The sequence below is a fragment of the Pithys albifrons genome, chromosome 9, assembly GCF_047495875.1.
Source record: "Pithys albifrons albifrons isolate INPA30051 chromosome 9, PitAlb_v1, whole genome shotgun sequence".
Classification (NCBI taxonomy): domain Eukaryota; kingdom Metazoa; phylum Chordata; class Aves; order Passeriformes; family Thamnophilidae; genus Pithys; species Pithys albifrons.
This window is the reverse complement of record NC_092466.1, coordinates 15,621,067-15,643,976: the sequence shown is the minus strand read 5'-3', so window position 1 is coordinate 15,643,976 and position 22,910 is coordinate 15,621,067. Positions and strand designations below refer to the sequence as shown.

General features: G+C 44.9%; 1 protein-coding gene across 2 annotated transcripts in view; it reads left to right on the top strand.

Moving 5' to 3' along the window:
• HPSE2 (heparanase 2 (inactive)) overlaps positions 1-22,910 on the top strand; it is a 108,487-nt gene that overhangs the window by 8,872 nt on the left and 76,705 nt on the right. For both annotated transcript variants that reach the window (XM_071564492.1, XM_071564491.1), the window contains exon 3: positions 3,902-4,063. In XM_071564492.1, coding sequence (XP_071420593.1) covers positions 3,902-4,063 — 162 coding nt within the window. The remainder of the gene's footprint in view (positions 1-3,901; positions 4,064-22,910) is intronic.

Sequence of the window (22,910 nt, the reverse complement as noted above, 5' to 3'; positions counted from 1 at the left end):
CATAACCAAATCCCTCTACTCCCCACATAAACATGGGGCTGTGCCTTTCTCCTCCCATATTCCAGGTGATCAGCTGCAATGGTCTGTGCCTGCACCGTAAGTTCTGGAACGGAATTGCTTATAGGCAGGTGGTAGCATGAGTGCACACAGGCCACGCTGATGCTATGTAAATTCTCAGGTACAGGACCTCATTCTCTGTGTGAGGGAAATACCCCCCACTCCAGGCTGGGAGCTGTCTCTGTGTGCCATCCTGGAGGTGTCACAACTTGGGACCTCTATGTCCTGGCACTGCTATGGCGGGAAACAGTTTGTGCAACCCCTTGGTGCAGGTGACTCACAGAAAGGGACTAGTATTGCTCAGGTAGTCCTGGGGTGCCCGGGAAAGGGCATCACTGTGTTTGTGCCACTCCTCAGGAGTATTTTCTAAACTGTTCTTAAACATTTCCGTCGGTAGTTCAGGCGATGGAATAGGCGGCAAACGCTGTAGTGCTGGAGGTATCCCGGGGCGGGACAGAGATAAGTGCGGACACTCGAAGACAGACCAGCCTTCGCAAAACAGCATCATCCGTCCAGGCTCCACAGCCCGGCGAGCGGAGAACTCCTGCGGGTGCCCGGCACATCAGCCGCTGCCGGCGGGGTGGGGCAGACAGGGGGGGCCCGAGGCTGTGCCAGGGCGGGCGCTCCCCCGCGCTCCGCCGGCGGGATTCCCGCTCTGTGCGTCGGTGCCTCCCGTGAGCCGCAGCGCACCTGACCGCCACATGGGTGTGCTCCCGCCATACCGCACGGCGCTGCCGGGCCCGCACCGCGCCGCTGCCGCCGCGGACCAGCGCCTCGTAGTGCCCCGCAGAGCCCCGCAGTGCCCCACCGTCGGGTCCCGGCTGGCCGTGCCGTCGCCGGGCAGCCTGAGCTGGCCAGGGTACTGACCCGGCGCCGCCGGAGGCACAGCTCCCGGTCCGCCGTCTTTGGAAAACATTTGGCATCCTCTGGGGCTCCCACATCTGGAGTTCTTCTTTTGCACTCCTGGCAGGAGCTGCTCGATTCTGTGTTTTGCCGGACAGTTTATTACTTTTTTCTCTCTTTAATTTTTTTTGACTGGGGGGTGGAGTGTGGTTTTTGTTTGTTTGTTTGCTTTTGGTTTGGTTTGGGTTGGGTTATTTTTTTGTTCAATTGAGGCTCAGAAAGGCAGTGAGTGCCCTTCTGCCCCACCCAGAGCCTTCAGCACCCTCCTCCTTCTTGGGCTCTCTTCTGTCTCATCCTTTAAGATACGAGAGTTGTGGGCTCCTTGCTATCTGTGTTCTTCGGATTGCTCTTGCTGACATTTCCCCTGAGCCTTCAGAAGCTGTGGCTTGCCACCCCTCTTCCCTTGCTGCTGTAGCTTTCAGCAGAGTTGTGCAGGGCTGTCTTTGCCTTCTTCCCTGCACTGAGTACAGCCTGGTGGGGTATGAAGTATCAGGTACTGAGTTCTTTGGAGAGCTGTATATCCCAGGCATCTGTTCACTGTTTAAACTGGAGCTATAATGACCATGGGGTCCACCTTCATCTTTAGGTCTTGGGCAAGTTGCTTGATTCCTTCAATCTGAGAAGGCAGGACCTTGCATGTCTTGCCTCTGCTTCCTGAATGTCTGCAGTGGCAGCTCTCTGAGAACCCCATGAAGATAAATGTCAGAGAGTGCTCCCACCTCTGTGCCCTGCATGCCCTTCCCCCAGACTCTCCCAGGGATTTTCCTGAATGTGACTTGACTTCCCTGTGTTAATCCTTGTCACAGCAGCTTCATCACTACACTGCTCCTACTGTTCATTCCTGGGCCTGCCCTTTTTCCCCAGGCCCTGCTGACAGGGCACACATCTTTGTGGTCCCTGAAGATAGGTGTCACACAGGACCCACTGCCATGGCCCCCTGTACTCTCCAAGGTGCTGGCCCCTGAACCAGATCCTGGGCCATTTTTCCTCCACATGGGTCCATGTTGGCCCTAGTTTGGGTTTTAGAAGCCCTCCATTCCTTTTAGCAAATAAACTTGTTTTGACTCAGACCGGACTCCCTTATAGCAGTTGGAAGAGAGTTGGAACCACTATACTGCCCATCTGGTTTCTAACCTCTCTGACTCTCAGTCTTCTCCTCCTTTAGAGCCTACTTGATGTTATTTGCTCCATTTTGCCTCAGGGGTTGTGGGTATTGCCTCCAGTTCTGTCAGAAAGGGAGATCCATTACCCAGGAGCGTGAATGGCTGTTCATGGGCTCCAGGTGACACCAGTAGCCATAGTAATAGCCTTTCTGGTGTGGGACAGAGGTAAGGTTGTGTTTCTCATATTCAGTTCTCCAAATATTTCACACAACAAGCATTCAGGATTTATTGCTCATTAGTTGGGCAGAGACTGGGTAGGCCCAAATCTTAAGCAGCACCTTCCTAAGAGATTGTACACTAAACCAGGTGGTCAAGGAGTGTGTGCTCATTATCTGCAGAGGAACATTATTCCTTCCTCTTGTTCCATCTTTTCCCCCCACACTGACACCCCTGTACTGGATGTAGAAATAGTGAGTTAACTGGATGCTGCCCTGTGTCTACTTCTGAGTTTCCTGGGGGGGGTGGAGAAGAGAACTCACATTCCCAGCTACAGACCATGGGTACTTTAATCCTTTTGCTGTTCTGAGCAATCTGTTTTAGGCAGGCTTTAAAGAAGCTGTGCTAATCCCAAACTATGCAGGAAAGAAACAGAACACAGCCTGGGAAAGACAAGTGTAGTGCCAAGGCAGGAAGATAGTGTGGCCTCCAGTCCTCCACCCCATGTTTGTCTTGTCAGCCCAAGACATAGAAGAGCTTTGGATCTAAGTTTGCTGAACCTGAGATTGGACACCTCAAAAGACAGGACTATGACTATTGGAAGGAACAATAATGGAGGTGGAGAGTGTGTGTGGAACAAGATGTGACTCTCTTCTGACAATAACCTCTTCCAGAATCTTCTGGCTACATGGGAATTAAACCAAGCAAAGAACAACCTCATGATGCGAAGAGTGACCTCATGCAGTGTGGTGGAAGGACTCCAACTTCCATACTTCCTTATCAGAGCTGGCTGCCTAAGATTTTGTAAGAACTAGACACAGCATCTGGTGCCTGTGGATTTGAACATATTACAGAGTTTATTAAACTCATAAGGGGCCTTACAAGGACTATTTTGCACCACTCCCCTTCTGCTTAGACTGTTCACATCTTACTTGACTCTTGTTCTGCCTTGTTACTTCATCATTCCATTTCTCCAGCAGATGAGTAGTTCTAGGAGAGGGCATATCATATTCTTATCTCACAATAGGACTTACAGAATTCTCATATGAAGAGGAAACAATTATCAAATAATCCTCCTCCCTCCTGAACTGAATATCAGAAATTAGAAGGGTACAGACACTTGTTCAAAGGGTCAGAAGCCATGCTGGTTTGTGATATTTGTAGTAAGGATAAACAAGGCTTCTTCATCACCTCTTCGACCGGCAAGGTTAAATGGAAACCAGGGGTTACCGGAGTGAGATTTAGTCTTTTCTCATTATTTTGCATTGAACACACCAGTAATAGGGTTCTAATATAAATGTTGGGAGACTTTCACACTTTCCTGAAAGGAAAGGATTATCATTGTAAGAGAGCAACAGTTAGGCAGGTGAAGGCTGGAAGAGCCTGTAGGTTGTGTGAGCATATGACTTGAGCCTTCCGCAGAAGAAAACGAGGCTTCGAGCAGGGGAGGGTCATTTGTTAGGTGGATTCAGTGGGTTTGAATCCTTTTTTTTTGGGTTGCACTTGCTGAGTGATGGTTGTGTGACTGTCGTGTTGGCTGGGGCTGATCCAAGTGTCTAGTGAAAATGAAAATGAAAGCTGAGGTTTGGCCATTTCCCTTTTTTCTTTCCCTTTTGCTGTAGACATTGTTCGCAGTGACATTGCCCTGGATAAGCAGAAAGGCTGTAAGATCGCCCAGCATCCTGACATAATGTTGGAACTACAGAGAGAAAAGGCAGCTCAGATGCACTTGATTTTGTTAAAGGAGCAGTTTTCAAACACATACAGCAACCTCACACTAACAGGTAAGGCTGCAAGACCAGCTCTGGAGCGAGGAGCTGGGCCTAGTTCTTGCTAACTTACAGGTGTGTTAAAACCCTCTGGTCCTTCACCTATGTATGAATCAGCACCTCTCTGGCTGCCTCTGTTTCCTACCAAGATTACTGGGTGTTGGGAGGGAAAGGACCTGCAGGAACTGGAGGTGGACTCATAAGGCCTCTGCAGCTGGCACCTATGCAGACTCTCCAGATTTGGTGCCCCCAAACAGAACATTTTCTACAGTCTGACCTAAGCAGAATACCACGGCATTTGAAGTGCTAGAGAAATCTCCCTGCTAACTGTTCACGTCTATGGGGCTGCAGCAATTACTAAATTTGGAGTCCTTTAAGCTGCAGCTGATTTTTTTTCTTTCCAGAGCATGCACTTTGTGTGAACCCAGTAAATATTAAAGAGCAAATATAAAGGGATAATGGCCTAGACAGAGATGAGAGGATACTCTTTTTCTGGCAACTGTTTGTATTATCCAGAGAACAGAATCTCAAAGGATGGAGGAGACTGTCACATTTTGGATACACATTTAATGGTGCTTGTAAAGGACGGATGTCTTCAGGCAGTGAGTGGGCAGAAGGATGGGATCCCAGCAGCCAGCAGGGTCCTTTCATAGCTGTTCTCCTTATCACTACAGCTGGATGAGCCACAGATGATGGGAAGGAGGAAGAGACTAATAAATCAAACAAGATCCCCTTCCCTTGACAGGTCCCTTTCCTGTGAAAGGCAGGCAGACATCTGATTTTTATGAGGGGGGGGGTCCCGATCTCTGTCTGGGTAGGAGATGGCAAACCCCATTGTGGCCCTTGTGTGCTGCTGAGCTGGGGGGTCGTGTGCAACCTTCCGCCCTCTCTGCTGCCACCCCTAATTTAATGTCCAGCCCCTGCCTTGAAGCCAGCATGGGTCTGTGTCCTCTCCAGTGTGTCAGTGAGCTCTGGCTCTCCTGGGCAAATCAGCTGTGCTGGACCTCTTGAAGACCCCACAGAGGTGGGATGGCAATGTCAGTGCCATCAAAGGGCTTAGCCCAGGGGGTCACCAGGTATCTGAGGGTGGCTGAATTGCATCATTCCTGAAGGCCCAGCATTTAAATGGGATCCTCAGAGCAGTTTCTTATTCTGTGTAACGTAATCCACTTGGCTGTTTATTCCCAGTACAACTGCTGGAATCAACATTGTCAGCTTTTCCCCTGACAACTTGCTTACTTTCCACTAAACAAACTTCCCTAGAGAAGTGAAGCTGCTCTCCCCTATCCTCCTTTGCTCGCTGCTTCAAAAGCTCTCTGGCATTGCTCACATTTTTTACAGAACCTGCAGAGCAGAGGTGCTACCTGGTTATCAGCTTAGCTCTTACCCTTTCCAAGTGTGTTTACAGGATAGTTCAGAAGGTTTTACCTCCAACTCTTCAGTGGGGAGAGAGCAATTTCATCAGAATATTACCCAAAGAACTATTTTAATGTCCTTTAACTCCCTTTGAATGTGAGCAAAGCAACTTCATAATTGTTATGAAGTTTAATCTTTTATTTCATAGACATAGTCTGAGAACATAGACTCTAGACAGCTAAGCATAATATTTAACTGGAACTCTACGAACTTGTGTAAATATTTCCCTTCTCTGTGATGGATCTGGTGTTTGGGGTGGGCAGAAGGAGTCGTACATCTGTAAGAAGGGGATTTCTTACCTTCAAAATTCAATCAGCCAGAGTTTGCTTGAGGACTTCTTTTTGTTCTGCACAGCAGGTTTGTATAGTGCTATAGGGAGTCCCCAGATTATGAGGCAAGGTGCTGGAGCAAGAATGCAGGTGTTGTTTAGGGAGAGACAGTGAAGGACTGAGGTTGTAAGGATGGAGTATCCAGACAATTCCTGAGAACAGGGTTTCCTCACGGGGGTCTGTGTCTAGGAGTCACTTGACCTCATACAGTGCCTGTACTGTGGATGACCTTCAGTGTCTAACTTAGGAAGAATATTGAACCTCACATGGCTGTGTGAGAGGGGCTCCTCCTCCTCCTAGTTCTTGCAGGACTTTAAGTGTACCAAAGAAATGTAAATGAACTATCTTGCTACAGTCATGTGAGAATAAAGGTGCTTTATGATGGGATGATAGGTATTGTAGGAGAGCTTTGGAGTAGAAATACCACTGTGAAGCATTTTTATTCCCATATTACTACCACTGTGGTAACTTGGATAAAAAATCCTGTTCTCTACCTCCTTGTCCTCCTACATATCATAGTTATATGAACAACTTGAAAGACTATACATCAGGCCTCCCACTCTCCCTGCAAGTGTGGGCAAGTGATATTGCCATCAAACTTCCATGCAGTATCCTCATGACTTTAGGAAAGAAAGCTCTTGAAGTGCAGGGAGTGCAATTCTGCAGTCCCTGTGGCATCAATGTAAACTGGGGGCTTTTTCAAATCTATTCACCAGTTGCACATAATTTCTAGTGTGTTCCTTATTTCAGCAATCAGGCAGGGTTGTGTTACACCGGGATTTAAGCTGCTCCCAGCAGCAGGTACCTCCAAGGTAAGAGTGTGGCTTAAAATGATATACGGGGGGTTTTGTGCTAAGACGCAACTGAGACTGAGTAAAACCAGGCAGTCTTTCTGGCGCTTATTCCTCCAGGAACACATGTTAGACTCTGGCTTAGACCACTTCAGTTTCTCTCTCTGAGTGTGAGTGTTCCTCAGCTCCTGTCTGCGGGGTTTCTCTTGCATCTTGCCTCTGCTTTCTCTATGTGATCTTTCTAGGCTTACTAGCTGCCTCACTGACAGGAGTGATTGCCTTGGATCTGTGACAGTGCTATTTAAATGCTGCAAAATGTTTTGAGATTTATTCATCTTTGCTGTTTCCCCCTTGATGCTCATGAATAGGTATCTTATTTCACAGTTCAGCATCTCTGGTGCTCCTGGGTGAGTTCATGGTAGAGCAGGGAGAGGGTGCATAGCATTGCCTGCTCTCCTCTGAGAACTGATTCTCTGAGCTCAGCCCATGGTGGGATAGGGGAAGGAGAAGGAATCTTTCCCTAGAAACACTTCTCTGCTCCTTCCCAGTCAGTGGAGCAAGCACTGATTCTTTTACATTTTGTATCAGATGGAGTAGAAGTTGCAATCATCACAGCAGGCTCCCCTCCTTTGCAGCCCTCAGGAGAAATGTTCAGGTGACAGGAATGTAATTTTGGAGCCCTGGAATGGAGAGGTGAATGCACAATGTTGGACTGGCAGCAGGTGAGGTGTGAGGAACTGTCTGGGGCAGTAGAGACACATAATGCATGCAAGTTTCAGGGAGTGAGCTTGTGGGGAGTCGAGGAGCAGCAAGCAAAGCTTTGATAGATTGAATCTGAATTCCTCCATCTGTGGTGCCAGTTTGGGCTGGGGTAGTGTACTGCCTTTGTACTTTAAGAGACTGGATATCCACAGGTGTCTGAACTGTTAAAGTAAAGCCTGTTAAGCCCATGGAAGAGAGAATTGATCAGGTCAATAGACATATGTGAAAAACTGTCCCCTCCTGTATTTACATGAAGCATTAAGTGTAACTGAGCTTCCCAAGAAACAAGTACAGACTATAAATTTCCCTCCAGGAGTTCCCAGCCAGAGGAAACAAGATAGTGTCCCACTTCTCATTCTGAACTGTGGAGAAACATCTCTTCTTTCTGCTCTACTTTCTGCCTGAAACTGTGACATGGATTACTTCACTGCATCAAGAGACTAATGATGACAGCTTTCCAGCCTGTCCTTCCACACCATGTCTACACTGAAAAGCCAGTAGGGAGACCACAAAGTGTGTGGTGGGAACCCTCCATTCTGTAATATCATACAATGCAGCCTTTAAAAGCAGCAGTTAAGAGGGCAGACCCTCCCCAGAGGGCACAAAATGCTTCCAGTTGACCCTCTGTGGTCCTACCCTGCTAACGTTGTTAGAGTATCTCTTTCAACTGCAGTGGAAGAGAATTGAAGGGATTAAACTCAGGTAGAAACTGCTGGGAACAGAGCTGAGTGCTGCCAGAGTGCCTTTCACTGTCTGTCTGACACTGCAATCAGGTGTTTTACATTGGCATCCCTCTACCCTCTTAAGGGAATTACATTGTTTAAACTCTGCTGTAACTCAATTGTGATCTCTGTGTGATGTTTTTCCTTTAAAAAGTCAACTTTTGGAGATACTAGCAGCCAGGCAGAGACCCTCTTTGTCCAAGGTAAGTGGTATGGGTGCATGAGATGATGGTGACAAAGTGTGCACAACAGCTTTTCACAAGAGGGATGCGTAATGGTAGGATGAGTGGAACAAAGCAGAGTGTGTGTGGGCTACTGCAGAAGACTTAGGTGAGGGAGGCACAGAGCAGAGATGAGGGCAGTGTGTCTGCATGAAGAGCTTTCAAATGAGGCACTGTTCCACAGAAATACATTTTTTGCTTCTCCCCAAAGACAGCAAGAACCCCAGTTGTGCTTATTCTTTGGCAGGAAATCACAAGGCTCAGGTTGAGCACCTGTGGCATGTGTGTTTCCTGCACTTGTGAACCTCCCCTGGTGGTTTTGTGATTCCTGCTGAATGCTGTGGCTCTGGCAGATAGTGTTCCTGGAGTAGGACATGTCCATAACGTCTGGGACTTGTCCTGTGGAGTGATGGGTCTGGAGGAGACCATGGCTCAGAGGCTGTCCTTGCAAGAGAGTCTGTGCAGGGCTGGGTGTGCTTTTGGTGCCTGTGCTGCTGGGCAGCAAGGCTACTCTGGTTAATTTTGCTGGAGTTTTCCCCAGATGGGTTTTATCCCCAGCTACAGCTAACTCCCTGGGGCTGGGTGGGTGGGGCACCTTGTGAGATGGTACCCGAGAAGGCTGTTGCATAGACAGGTGCAGCTTCCTTGCCTTTTTGGCAGCTTGTTTAGGATCAGCAACCTAAATGTCCTGTGGTCTGCACAGCAGTGATATATATCATAGCTGTTTTACTGCACCAGGGTGGCCAGCAGTGCACTTGCTTTCCAGCTTTCCTTCAAGAAGAATGCTCCCTGGGGCTGTGTAACAGGCCTGCAAGTGTCTTTTGGATCAAGCTCTCTGCCCTTCTGTCCATCACAGTCTCTTAAGTTACACACATAATTCACAGCATAGTACAAAGTAGATCTGAAAAGGACCTCAAGGGGGCATCTTCCAGCCTTTTCCATGACAAAGCTGCACCGGGTCCCCACTTGTGGAAAGGTGTATGAGAGGCAATATCTTTCGTGGGACCAGCGGGTTGGAAAATCAGCAAACTCTGGTGGGGAAGTCATGTCAGCAAGGGGAAGACAATAATGTCATCAGCTTCTATGGGAATAAGCATCAGAGATCTGCTATGAATTGCTGGAGGTTTTTCTGGGAGAAAGGTACAAGGAAAACTGTAATGTCAATAAAAGAGTATCTGCAGTGAGCCCGTAGTAAATGACCAGAAAAAGTGCCAACCTTTAGAGAATGGTTTGCATGTGTCTTGTGAGGCCTTGGGATCAGAACCAGTGGAATGGTGGTGGGAAAAATAAATCATGGCAAACAATCTCTTGTAACTAAGTGTTTTTATGCCATTATCAGCTGTTTCTATAAGCTCATTCTGAAACAAAGTGGCTCTTTGTTTTTACTACACAGCCTTCTGAGGGTGTTTGGTGCATAGCTGAAATATATGGTGTTCCTGGACAAGTCTGTGTAAAGCCAGCAAGCTCTTGGGGCTCAGCAGCCAGGCACCACCATTGCTGCTGAGGGGCTGACCAACTTGGATGATGTGGCTTTATTATTGGTTTTAAACCTTCTCTGCTGGCAGTGATATACCCTCCCTCAGCAGTTGGTTCTAGGGCATCATTAGCTATATCATTATGGAGTTCTTATTTTTAAAATCTCTTGCTTCAGTTTAAGCCTATGAAGGCATGTCGTCTCCCCGTGGACAAGGAGAACAGCTTGCAGCACTCCTTTTCTCTTTGCAGAGATCTCTTACATATTTGAGGCTTGTTATCATGTTTCCCTAAAGACTTTTTTTCTCTGCACTGAACAACTGCCTTTCATTTGCTCTTTTCTCATGTCCATTTTATTTTCAAGTTGAATGTCACATGCGTGGTTGATTCTGCCTCTTGAGGTCCCTTTCAGCCCTCTTTACATTTTTTTTTGTGGTTCTGTGTTTTGTTGAGGTCCCTAGGGCTCCTTCCAGTGGGTCTGGGATGCTTTTGAAGCATGTTGCCTTGAAATGAGACCAGTATTGTAGCTGATGCCGTTTTTGACTGACAAAAGCAGCAGGGTTATTTCATGTACTTGGTGCATGACACTCCTGTCTATATAATCATGGAATTTTTGCTACAATATTATTTGTTCATGCCTGCAATTTTGTGTACTATTTTCCAGCCAGCTGTGCATTCCCCACATGGAATTTCATCTAGGCTTTATTTTCGTAATTTTCTAATTAAAATGTTACACAAAATTGGAGGCAAAATCTTGAGAAAGTAAAGGTATAGAACATCCGTTGCCTCTATCTCACTTATGAGACCCTTTTGCACTATCAAAGAGAAGGCAGGTTGCCTTCACATGGCAGAGCTATTGCATCCAGCCCTTCCTTGCAGATGGATTGTTTGATGATTTGTTTCAAAATTTTTTCCAGGAATTGAAGTTATGTTGGCTGGCCTGCAATTTCCTTGATTTTTTAACCTGTTAAATATAGCTACTATATTTGCCCTTTTCTGGTCTTTTGAAACCTCATTTGTCTTCCAGAAATTCCCATTGATAGTTGCTGACAGACCTCAGCCTGTTTGAAAACAAACTTCATGTAATTTTCATTCTGCTCAGGTGCTACCAGACATTACCCTTTTATTCTGCTGCTCTTAATGACATTAACTTTGTGGTCTTAATTTTATCCTTTTTTCATGAAGTCTGAAACAAAAAAAGCATTAAACATTTCTATTTTAACTCTGTGAGTAGTTGACTATTGTGAAATTCTGTCCAATTTATACCTCTTTGCTTTCTGAGGCAGCTGTGAGCCAAACCCTTGGGATCCCCTGCCTTCTCTTACCCTAATTAGTAGTTTTACAACTTGTTTTGTGCTGACAACATGTGTGTGTGTGTGAGAGGTCATGAATGTGAATCTCTTTTTCAGGTGACACCCTCTAGTCTGTTAAGCCACACTTTGGCTTTCTCATTATCTGATTTGGTTATTGCTTTTGTAACTGTGGGAATTATGGCTTCTTGTGACATGTTCAGAATTTATTAAATTCAATGTACTTCACAGAGAAGATATTTTATAAATTTTGCATCTTAAAATTAGCAGTTCTACATACATTATAATATGTAAGGTCATTACCAGAACCAGCCGGTTCTGGGTGCTGTGCAGAGAATAAAGAAAACACATAAACCTAATAGAAAACAGATTTTGGTGGAAGGGGGAAGGGCTGACACACACTAACAGCCTTGGAAGGGCTTGTGGTGTGTTCAGTGTCATAAAACCATCTATTAACCTTTTCTCCTTGCCCAGGAGGTGCTGAACTCTTCGGTCTGCATCTTCCCAATGATGTAGTTATCAAATGTTTCCTCATTACTGTTGGCAATCTCTTCTGCGAGCAGTTTCTGTGGAGCACATGGCTCTTTCACTCTTTCACTCTCTCCTAGTGCTGTTCCTTTGTGCTCATCCATGTTAGCCTGATGGAGTTGCCATTTTCCTTTGCATGTTGTGAGCCATCAGGAGTATGTGATCTACCCTTAATGTACCCTGGTGCTAAGATAATTTAGATCTGTTCCCTTATCTTGCTGGGTGTATACAAAACACCATCTTTACTGAACTCTCTTTTCATTTGGTGCAAAATCTTGCTTGCCAACCCTCTCAGATTACCAAAGCCTCTGTCCTTACAAAACACTATTTTTACTCTGCAACTATTTCCTATTCTTTTCCAAGCAGGTACTAACACTCATTTCAGGCTTCCTCACCTGCAGTGCTTTCCACCTGCATGTCTTTTCCCAGTTTTTCTCTGCTGACGAGAATGAAACCTTGAGGAGCCTCCTTCCTAGTTTGGTTCCTCTCTCCTTTCACATTTTTTTTGTTGGTGCATTCCATGAACTTGATGCAAGACTGTGTCTGATATCTTCCTTTCCAAGCAAATGTGTGGGCAGTTAAAGGTCCCTAATTACCAGCAGGTTCTGTGTTTCAGATGCTCCCAATAAGCCTGTGCTTCTGATCTCCCTGGTTTTGTTGCCTAAAGCAGACTCACAGTGTGCTGGTGTCTGAGCTCCTTCCAGTCTTATGTTACACAGTGGTTTTTATACCTGCCTTTTGTACTATTGAGTTTCACCCCCTGCTATTTGCTGGGCCCCAAGATCATCCAGACCTCTGTGTGTGATGTTTCTCATCCTTCGCAGTGCTGATGATACTGTTCCTCTTTGTCAGCACCATGCTTAGTTCTGACTTTCAACCCTCAGATCTTGCTTTACCTCTTGCTACCAGGTTAGAAATCCCCTCTCCACTCACTCTAATGCCTTATTGCTGCCAAGCAGAATTTAAATCTTATGGACTTTTCTTTTTCTTAAACTGAATAGATTTGGCTCCTCAGCCTCTGTTTGCAAAAGTCCTGTCATACCTCCTCCTTTGACCTGTGGCCATGCAGGACAGACTTTTCCATCCTGGAGATACAAGCCCTATACTGTTTTCCGGTACGTGTATTATCTTGTGCTTGGCCAAATTAAAGCACACTTCATTGGATGGTGGCCATTTAGCTATACAAATTGGATCACAGGGTAAATGAAGGCTGTTTTGTCTGTTATTTGCTAAACTTCATTTGTGCTATCTGCAAGCTGCCTCTAAGGATCTTGAATTTATCTAAATGATTGGTAAAAACACTGCATCCTGTGGGATAGGAAACAGGTGATGGATAGGTTTTTGTTTCATCAGCCACTTCTATCTATCTATTTATGCCAAATTATTTCTATTAATGAAAATTCTCAAATCAAGCTGTAACATGAGTTAGACAGGAGTTGATTCTGTACAACACATTTTGACTGGTAATTAGCTGAGACATGAATATAATGAATTATTGGTAGCTTCTCATATTGACTTTTAATTACTCTGTAAGTTCTGCTGTCAGCATGGCTGGCTGTTGGTCCATAGGTCAGCAAATCCTGCTGAAGAGTCAAGATGGGATTAGGGCTCACCTACCCTTCTAGAATTACTTGGCATTCCAAGATTTATTAAAAATTAACATTAGCAGGTCAGAGATCTCCTTAGCACACTTGGAGGTGCAAATTATCCAGAGTGGGTGATTTAACAGTGTTTATCTAAAGCAGATGTTATCTAACATATCTCTTGGTGATGTATATAGTCGTCTGATGATGAGTTCATCATCACATATTTTTTCACAAATATAGAGGACATGTATTCATATTTTTGTAGTTACATTGGCAATTTTACCATGAGCACAAAATAATGCATCTATACCTCTGTTCACATTTCCCTTCTTTCTCCTATATTTAAATACCCACTGACACTTAACTCAGGAAGGCATGAATTTTTTTGTCATGTTCTTTAAATAATTTTTATTAATTTTCTATATTTTGTAATTTGCAGCTGGTTTCTATTTCTTTGCCTTTACAATCACGGCTTATATTGTCTTCTATTATTGCTGTCTATACTACTGCATAAGGATGGGTTTCCTGCCAAAATCCCTTTCCAGCATGGTGGTGGAATATGCTCATTTTGACCATCCAAACTACCTCAAAACAATGCAAAAAAAGACAACCAAATCCCCCTTTAGATATTCATTTGGATTAATTTGCCCAGCATTTTCTTCCCAATACTAAATTAGACTTCTTTTTCAGTCTGTAGATGTTGAAGCACTTTGTCAATGTATGTTTGACTGGGATTATGTTCCCACTAGCTTTTCTCAAATACAGGCTTTCTTCAAACCTTTGTTTGAGAAAAGCTAGTGGGAACATACTTTCTTCAGGGTAGCTGCCAACATGGACAGTGCAGGAAACTCTGTGCCTGGTGAGTTCTCCGCATTTTTAGAAACTATCCTAGGAAAATGGGACAGAGTAACAAATTTTGCTGCAGTTGGAGGAGTATTGCTCCAGCACTCCAGCCACCATCCTATGTATTTGCTCCCTGTGAAAAATAACAGGAGTGGTTATTTACATGATTGTGAGGAGCTTGCAGCCAGGGATCAGGGATGTTGTGACTGTTATGTGCAGGATACATCTGACATGTGGCTGGGCTAACTCATGAAGAAAAGAGAGAGGAGATGGGAAAGGCGTGCATGGTAAGCCTGGCTTGGCGGGTAGTGGCGGGGATAATCTCTGTGGCTGGACCCTGGCCCCTGCCCCACACAGCTCGGTAGGGGCACTGCCTGCTGGTGGGAACGCAGTTTAGTTCCCAAGGCTTGATCTCCAGTTGCTTGCTATAACCCTTTTCCCATCTGCCTGTTCATTTATTATTTACCGCTCTCGCTCTTTTCTTCATTAGCTTGTTCCCAACGCTTCTGGCTCAGGAAGGGGCTGTCTTATAGGGAACAGAAGTGCAGCAAGAAAAGTCCATGTACTGCTTCTTTGCCAGCCCTCCTTGTTGCAGGGACAGGACTGTGTGGCACGCACAGTTAATTAAACTCTTAACATTTTTTCCAAGCTGAGAAAAGGGTAAAAATCCAGGAAATAAGAGGTTCTTGGAGTCCCCCATGCAGTCCATACTCTGCATTTTTGGAGGCTCATACTGGGGATGGATACACAGGGGTTGGAGAGAAATGTGAGAGCCTGTGGATATACATACTTTGTGCAACTGAAAGTGGTGGGGGAAAAGCAAGGTTACAAGGTGTTCAAAAGAAATTTTGGATCTCTTTTTACTTCATTAAGTTTTATATTGGGTTGCTGTGCCAAGAGACACAATCATTGACTTTCTTAAAGAAATTAAACCCTCCATGAGTTCAGGTTTTTTTTTCCGTTGATGAAAAGGTGGCAAAAGCAAAGGTTTTGTAGGAGAAACTGAAACCAGTTAAAATATAATTCTATTAACTAATTAGGGGATTCTGGAAATGGGACTGATACTCACAGGCGTTTTTTTCTTTTCTTTACTGGGGCACTCCAAGAATTGGATCACCTGGGGAAAGCATGTTTAAGAAATACCAGATGGTCTCTGTGATGCTCCAGCTGTGGACAATCACTCCCAGCCAGGCAATCTGCCTTGCTGTCGAAGCCCTCTAAAACTGTGCTGCCCATTTGTCATGCTTCTCCAATTGCAGCGCTCTGGATAGCTTCTTTTTTCCTTGTCTCGTTCTTCCTTTCCAGTTTTTATCACCCACCCCCTCCATGAGCTAATGTAGTAACATCCCTTCATTGGCTATAAATCCATTGAAGAGCCATATATAAAATATTACTTTGTTAGAGTAGATTGGGAAACATCTGTTTTTTACCCATAAGAGTCAGTCTCTACTTGTCTCATATGATGACAATGTGACTATTTATATATTTGTAAAGAAAAAGAAGGAAATAAAATGGAAATCCTAGGGAAAAAATGAGTGGAGCCTCTAAATGAAGAAAACTGATTCAGCTCTGGGATTTGTTTGGAGGCTTTTTGGGAGGGTGGGGGGGCACAAGCCAAGAAATTGCTTAGATGTCTTACAAAGTAACAGTCATACCAACTGTAAAAGGTCCTTCTGGAAATCTTTTGATGTTGTATAACAGTTTCTAGATGCTTCCTAGCACAGGAAAGCTGTGGGTTTAAACCATTATGTATAATCTACTACACAGAACAGAAACCTGGTAACAGTGACAGTCCTTCAATCAGTAGCAGACTATAACCATACCAGTGTACACCCATAGCAGCGAAAGCATGAACCTATGGAGGCTTTGCATTTAGGTGGTTATGCACCTAAATTTATGCACCAGGGCTTGCTGTCTGAGCCTACTGGCATGAACAGCCTCTTTCCCAACCTGCTCAGCACTAGTGCCTTGCAGACCAGTCTGCTTTTCATCACCCATAACCTATGTCTGTCTCCTTGTTGGACAAGGACATTGGTACCTGTGAGAGCCTGTGTGGGAAGAGCTGGCTCTGGGTACCCCAAGATGGCAGTGGTGCAAGATTAGAATGCTGGGGCTGTATTGTGCCTGCCACAGGGAGAGAGCCTGGGGGAATATGGGGACTTGGACTGGTGTAGAAAAGCTGCCTCAAGCTTGGGACACTTTGTTCATGCTGCTGGGGTGAGCTGTGGAGTGAGATGCCCTTTCAGAGGTTGCAAGGTACAAGTGTGTGGGGAAAGCACTTGGAAGCAGACAAGGGAGGATGCTGCTTGTGGTGAGCTGTGTGGGATGTCTTCCACTAAACCAAGTTACTCAAACCCTGTCACACAGGTCTCCTCCTTTCCTCGCTGGGTTTGGTGCCTTTAGCCTGCCCTTTTGCTGCACAAACATAAGATTCTGCTCTCCATTCTCCATTCCTCTGGGTTACGGATTGCTCTTTTCATTTGGATCCAACTCAGGTGAGGAGTGGAGGTGAGGAATCTGAGGTGAGGAATGCCCTGGAGGGAACTTCTTTCCTCCCAGTGTCAGCCAGCCTTGCACAGCTGACATAACCTCCATGGTGGACGGATGCCCGCTTTTCTTATTCTGGCCAAAACCAAACTCCATGTGTGTCTGCCCTGCTGAGTCCAGTCATGCTTTTCTGCAGGGCTGTGGTTGACAAATGTGTCTCCCCTGTGGCCTTGTAATATGTTCATGCTGCTCCTTCTCTCCTTCTCCCACACACTGACCACTGTGCTGCTGGTCCCCTCCCACCATGCGGGAGTTCAGCCTGCTCTGATGATTATCTGCTCTCTCTGTAGACTTGTGCTCTTCTGCTTTGCTTTTGCAGCTTTTCCTCTTTCAAGATCTTTCTCATTCTCCCTCCTGTGGTGCTAATCAGACCTTGATCCCCCTTCCCTCTGCTCACTTCACCACCCAGTTGCTGAACTATGCTCCAGTCCCCCTGGGCACTGGTAAAATCTCCCAAAATACCACACAACACCCACCTCCAACTGGTGCAGTGCCCTTGTAATACTAGTGACAAGTAAAAGGTTATTTTAAAATAGCAAGATATTAAATATACATAGCTGCTCTAACGGCTGCCTCATCTTTGTCCTTTCTGTGCCAAAGCCTTTGGTTATCTTGCATGGTGTGTCAGGGCACTAGTCTAAAATCTGTTGCTTGGCTTTGGCAAATTTTAGCCCTGTGCAGCTGTGTTTTGACACTCAGTGTAAATTTGGACTTTACAGGAGTAAAGAGCAAAGATTAAGTTTGAGTTGGAGGCCAGAAAAATAAAGAGAAATGGGGAATGTTGCAAGTAGCTGGGTGGGCATGAGCCACACAGGCAGAGCAGCAGCTGGGAGGACAGGCACACCCAGAGCCCTCTGAGGATCAGTGGGACTCTCTGACACCGGAAATGGTATTGGAAAGCAGTGTTGTGCACCATGTCCGATTCTCATGCCCCTTTTAGCAAAAAATGCTATGTGGTACGGAAAGATTCAGAAAAGAGCAGTATATGTGACCAAATCCTGGAAATATGGAGCTATAGACAAGATTTCAATAAGATAAATCTAAAGGAAAATTAAAAAATAGCTTCATCATAATGTGCAAGTATCAACAAGGGGAAGAAAAAGTTCTGAGGAAATATCCCGAAATACTAGTGAAGAAAGGCACAAAGAGAAGCTATGATTTAGAATCTAATGCAGGACAATGTTGGAGTAATAATGTGCAGATTTATAATGCTAAGAATAAAAGTTGGAATGTTTTTCCTGGGTTTGAGGTGGATTAGCAGCCAATGTCAGCCTCAAAGTCAGACTTCTGTCGAAACTGTTTCAGACAGTAGTTGTGGTTTTTCTGTAGTAATTACCTGTCTCAAGCAGAAAGCAAAACTGTGTTGTATTAATAGTCCTATCTATATTTATAACCTCTGTAAATGTGCAACGTGAGTGTTGTGCCTCCTAGAGAATAGCTGATGGCAGGAATTAAATGCTCCTGAAACCAAAAAGAATTTGTTAGCATTTGCTAGTAGCTTGGCCAAAGGGACCTTTCACTCAGCTGGAAGAAAAGGTGAGCTTGGACTATGGGCTCTGCTTCTCTTCTGGTTAATGGTGGAGGTCCTATTCCACAGCCTGCCTGGTCTTGATGTGACATTCATTGGAATGAGAGGAAAAATGGAGTTTGGGTCAGGGGGTTTGGCCAGAGGTGGCTGAATTTAGGAAATTTTACCCACATCTCCTTGGCATAAGCACCCCCAGGGAGGAGCTGATGTGCTGACTGGGACATCATGTCAGTCTTTGCTACCTGCCACCAAATGCTTCCCTGAAACAAGGTCCAGAGACCAACCATCAACTCAAATATGAGTGCTTCACCAGGAGGAACCTCTGCTTAATACAGTAGTCTTTATTTTCCTGATTTATTTTAAAGCTTGTTCATTCCACTTCCCCCCCACCCTTCCCCCCCCAAAAAAAAAAGATTAAGCAGATATTTAATTGAATAACTTGCCTTCTGAACTTGGGTTTCTAAAAGTTCATTTCTGATCTTTCTCCATATAAATTTCAAGAAACAGGGCTTTGACACAGAAATAGTCTTCCTTAGATATGATGTTACAAATTCAAGTTTCAGAAATTATCCTCTTGAGCCATCTCTGTGGCATTTGGCATCATGACAAGTAATTAGTCAATCCTGAAATAGTCATCAAACAGAGAAACAGCTTATTTTATATACTGTTTCTTAGAGAGTTAAATATTTCAACATATTCAGGCTCTGATTGGAGTCTTGGATCCTTTCCAAATGTTCAACCTGTAAAGATATTTGAGAACACCAGGACTTAGGGTCTTTCCAAAAAATGATAGATTTCACTTGAATTTTCACAAATGGAAAACCACAACTCCCCATAGCTGCAAAGAAGCAGCTGTCATACCAGGTATGGAGTATGAGAAAACACTTTCGAAAAGCTTCAGGGACTTCCCATTATCTGGAAGTTTTTAGTGCTCTTAAAATTTGTGAAGAAAACGGCGTTTTTTTCTCCCTGCACACAATTGCCTCAGATAATCGGCTGCACCTGTTTGGAAGCGGCGCTTCATGTTGTTCCCTTATACAGACCCTTGCATATGTTTCTGTTAATTTTTCTTAGAAACCCAAGTGTCAACAAATTGGAGGCCAGCATTGAAACTCTGTGCAAAATCCCAAACTGGTGTTTCTGAGCCCCTTGCCATGCAAAGTCTGTGATCTAAGTGACTGAATTGACTTTGGAGTTTTGAAGTTGAAGTCCTGGGGTGTGGGAATACAGGCAAAAAACTACTGAAGAAATCAATAGCATTGAATCAACAGTTCCAAACCTAAAGTTCTGCTTTTTGTTGTTGTTTCTGCTCTACTTTTCAAAATTAAAAAAAAAAAAAAGAAGCAATTTTCCAAATTAGTAATGGGCTTCTTTTAGGATGAGTTAATTTTTCGTGCAATTCAGTGCAGACATGCATGATGAGAATTTGGGAAATGAGGAGTTAAGTCATGAGGATGTAAATCATTTTTTCACATTTAAAATAATAGCACTTGGATAATTCTGAAGTTGGGGCTTCTGCTTTTATTGGCTGAGAGATTGCCAAAACATGTGTGTGTTGCTCTGAATTGGTAAATGATTCCTATTTATAGGACAGGTGTCTTCTGATGTCCCAAGTTCAGTCTGTTCTGTAATCCCAGATCCTGTTTCTGATCTATGTTTAATAATGTGTGACAGAAGACGATAGGAACCTTGCACACCAAATCAGGCTTGGAATGTTTTGAGTTTAGCTCTGCTTGGCTCTGTCTGCTTGTAATGCAGGGTATCTTTTCATCAGGGTCTTGTCCTTTTAAAATTCATTTTTGAACTTTTCTTTCTGAAACACATAGAATTTTGACTCATTTACATGCAGCTCGAAGGCTGCTGAGTGTGTCAACCTCCTTCCTTTGCACTGACTCAGGAGGAAAAGTACTTTCTAACATATTTTCAACACAGCTTTTCTAATGCAGGAACCACAGTTAGCCAGGACTACAAGGAGAGATATGATGGCAGGAACAGAGTAAAGGTGTAGGTGATGGCAGTTGTGAAAATAAATGGTTGTGTTTCCACCAACACATAAATTAAACTGTCCTTCACAGCTATTGGTTTGGGCTATGCAGTATCATCAAAAAAAAAGATTGGATTAGTTGCAATTAGTTATGCAACTGTCAAAATTACTCTTTTCTATTATCTTGCAAGTTGCTAGTGGAAATGAATCACAGAACGATGTAGGCTGAAACGGACCTTTTTGTGGTCGTCTTGTCTAACCCACCCGCCATGGGCAGGAACACCTTCCATTAGACCAGGTGGTCCAGAACTCCATCCAACCTGGCCCTGAACACTTCCAGGGATGGGGTATCCACTAGTTCTCTGGGAAAACTGTGCCAGAGTCTCAGCACCCTCTTTGAATGTAAATGCAGATAGATCGTTGAATGTAAATGCAGATAGACCTAGTTACTGTGTTGTTGATGCTTCTGCTCTGGTCTTTATAATACATTTTGAAAATATTTATTAAAAAAATTATTTAAAAGTATGATCAAGCTCCTCTTCTGCATAAGAGTACAAACCTTGCAGACGGAGGTTCCAAAGAGACACAGGCTGTTGAGAGAAGGGAAAAGAAATGCAGATTCATGGGCAGGGAATCTCTTGAGATGCCTATTTCAAGGAAAGAGGTGCATCAGCAATATCAGGGATCAGGGTGAAGAGAGTCAAGGAGGAGTGGAGTCTCCTGCTGTGTCTGCCACTCCACCACCTTCTGGTCTGGTCACCACAGAGCCATAATCTGTTGTGCTGTGTCTGGCCATTGTGTGGGATGGAAAAAGCCTGGAGGAGTCCCACCAAGCACTGTGTGGTGAGGTGGGTCAGCAGAGCAGTTTGCAAGGAGCAGCTTGCCGTCAGCTGAGCACTGAGGTTACCATCATGCCAGAAAAGGAACTGGGTCTGGAGGGAGGTGGAGGGGGCCATGAGAACTGGATGGGAGGTTTGGCTCTCTTTCAAGCAATTCCTGAAGCCTGATTAGTCCTCTTCGCCAGCTGGTGTGAGACGTTAGGTTTGTGTTATTTCTGGCAGCCCCAGGGGGACTGGGAGTAAGTCCATGCCTCTTGTTTCTCTTTGTGAGGACAGGACAGTCCAGAAGCAGCACAAACTTTGCATTGCTGACCCCAGGAGATGCAAGTGCTAGTTTATCCTCAAGCAGAAGCTGTGAGGAGAAGGACCCAAGCTATCATACCTGTCTTTCACCTTTGATGCCACCAGCTTCCTCTGCTGGCTGTCTCTGGGGCTAGTCTGCTCTTTGCATGACCAACAGTCCAGGTTTCCCCACATATGTCCTCTTGTCTGTCACCATCTAGCCAGATTTGGGGGATTCTTTTGTCTCCTGGCCCTGCATGGTGCTATGCATGCCCAGAGACGCTGCACTGTCCTGTGTCTGGGAAGCCCAGATTTGTCCTCAGATGCAGGAATCCTCAGGGGCTGCCAAATGTCTGGAAATGTAGGATATGCCCCCATGCCTAGGGGCCTTGAGTTTCTCCTTGCCTAGAAAACACTGATACTTTTATGTGCAAGGGATTGGATGCTCAGGGAGTTTTGGATGGGCAACTGTGTATGTGTGATGCAATGGCTTTTAGTGCACTTGAAGGAAATGCAGGATCTCAGAGAGGAGTTGGTGTGTGTGTCCTGGTATTTCCCCCACGGTTTAGGATTAGCACTGTTATACATGCAGAGACTGCTCTATACAAGAATGCATACTTTGGAAATCCCTGTCAGACTGTCCTAGTCCTTTACATTCCCTTCCTGGATGGGGCTATTTTCCACCAAGATCAGTAGGAAGTCCCTTTATGTTGTGGTCTCGCTTTGAAGCAATTCTTTTTTCTGCCTGATCTTTGTGTTTCCTTTCTGCACAGGTTTCTATAGGGGTCTGTATCTTCCTAGTCCTCTTTGTAGCAGAGAAGAGTAGAGGATGGAGGACATGTTCACTCAAATGCGTCTGACAGGTTGTTCACTTGCATTTGAGACATGGAAGGACTGTACCTGGGGTCCAAGCTGCTGTTTTTGCACTGTAGCTTTTCTGAATCAGGGTCCTGGATTTTTGTGACAAGCAATGAGGAAAGGGAAAAAGGTTTAATAGGTTCCTTCAGCCAAAACACAAGCAAATTCATCCAATTTTTCTCTGTGACATTTCTTTGGTTCCCACTTACAGGGCCACTGTATTTGTTCCTCACTCTGGAAGTGAGTAAGCCTGCTCTCCCATAGCTGCTGTGTGTGGTGGGCGGTGGATGCCTTCCATCTTCCTGAAAACTGTTGGGTGACATGCCCTGGGTGTGTCCAGTGCAGAAGCTGCCTCATTCCTTGAGCCCCTGTTCTGGGGTGACTGAACTCCCTTTTTCTTCTGGAAAACAGATTCATTCTGGCATTCGCCCTTGACCACACACTCCCTCTAGTGAATTCCGGGGTTAAAAAATCACGCAGCTTTCTGTAAGAGCTGACTTTCCTGTCGTTTAATGATTCCACCTCTGAACTGAGACCCTGCTGCTTCACTGGCTGCCTTGACAATATCTCATTTGTCTTTTTCTCCTTTATTTAGTTTTTCCTACATTTTTTGCACATTCTGTAGATTCTCCTGCATTCCAACTGTCTTATATTTTCATGCTTCCTTTTATCTCTCTATTCATCTATCCCAGTATAGACTACAGAAATGCTAAGTCCACATAATCTGTAGAAAGCATGAACTGGGTTGTTAGACATTTTCCAAACATTACATTTCGTGGAAATATTTTTCTGTAAGAACTAGAAATGAAACAGCTGTCTCCTGCTCTCTCCTGGGCTGTTCCT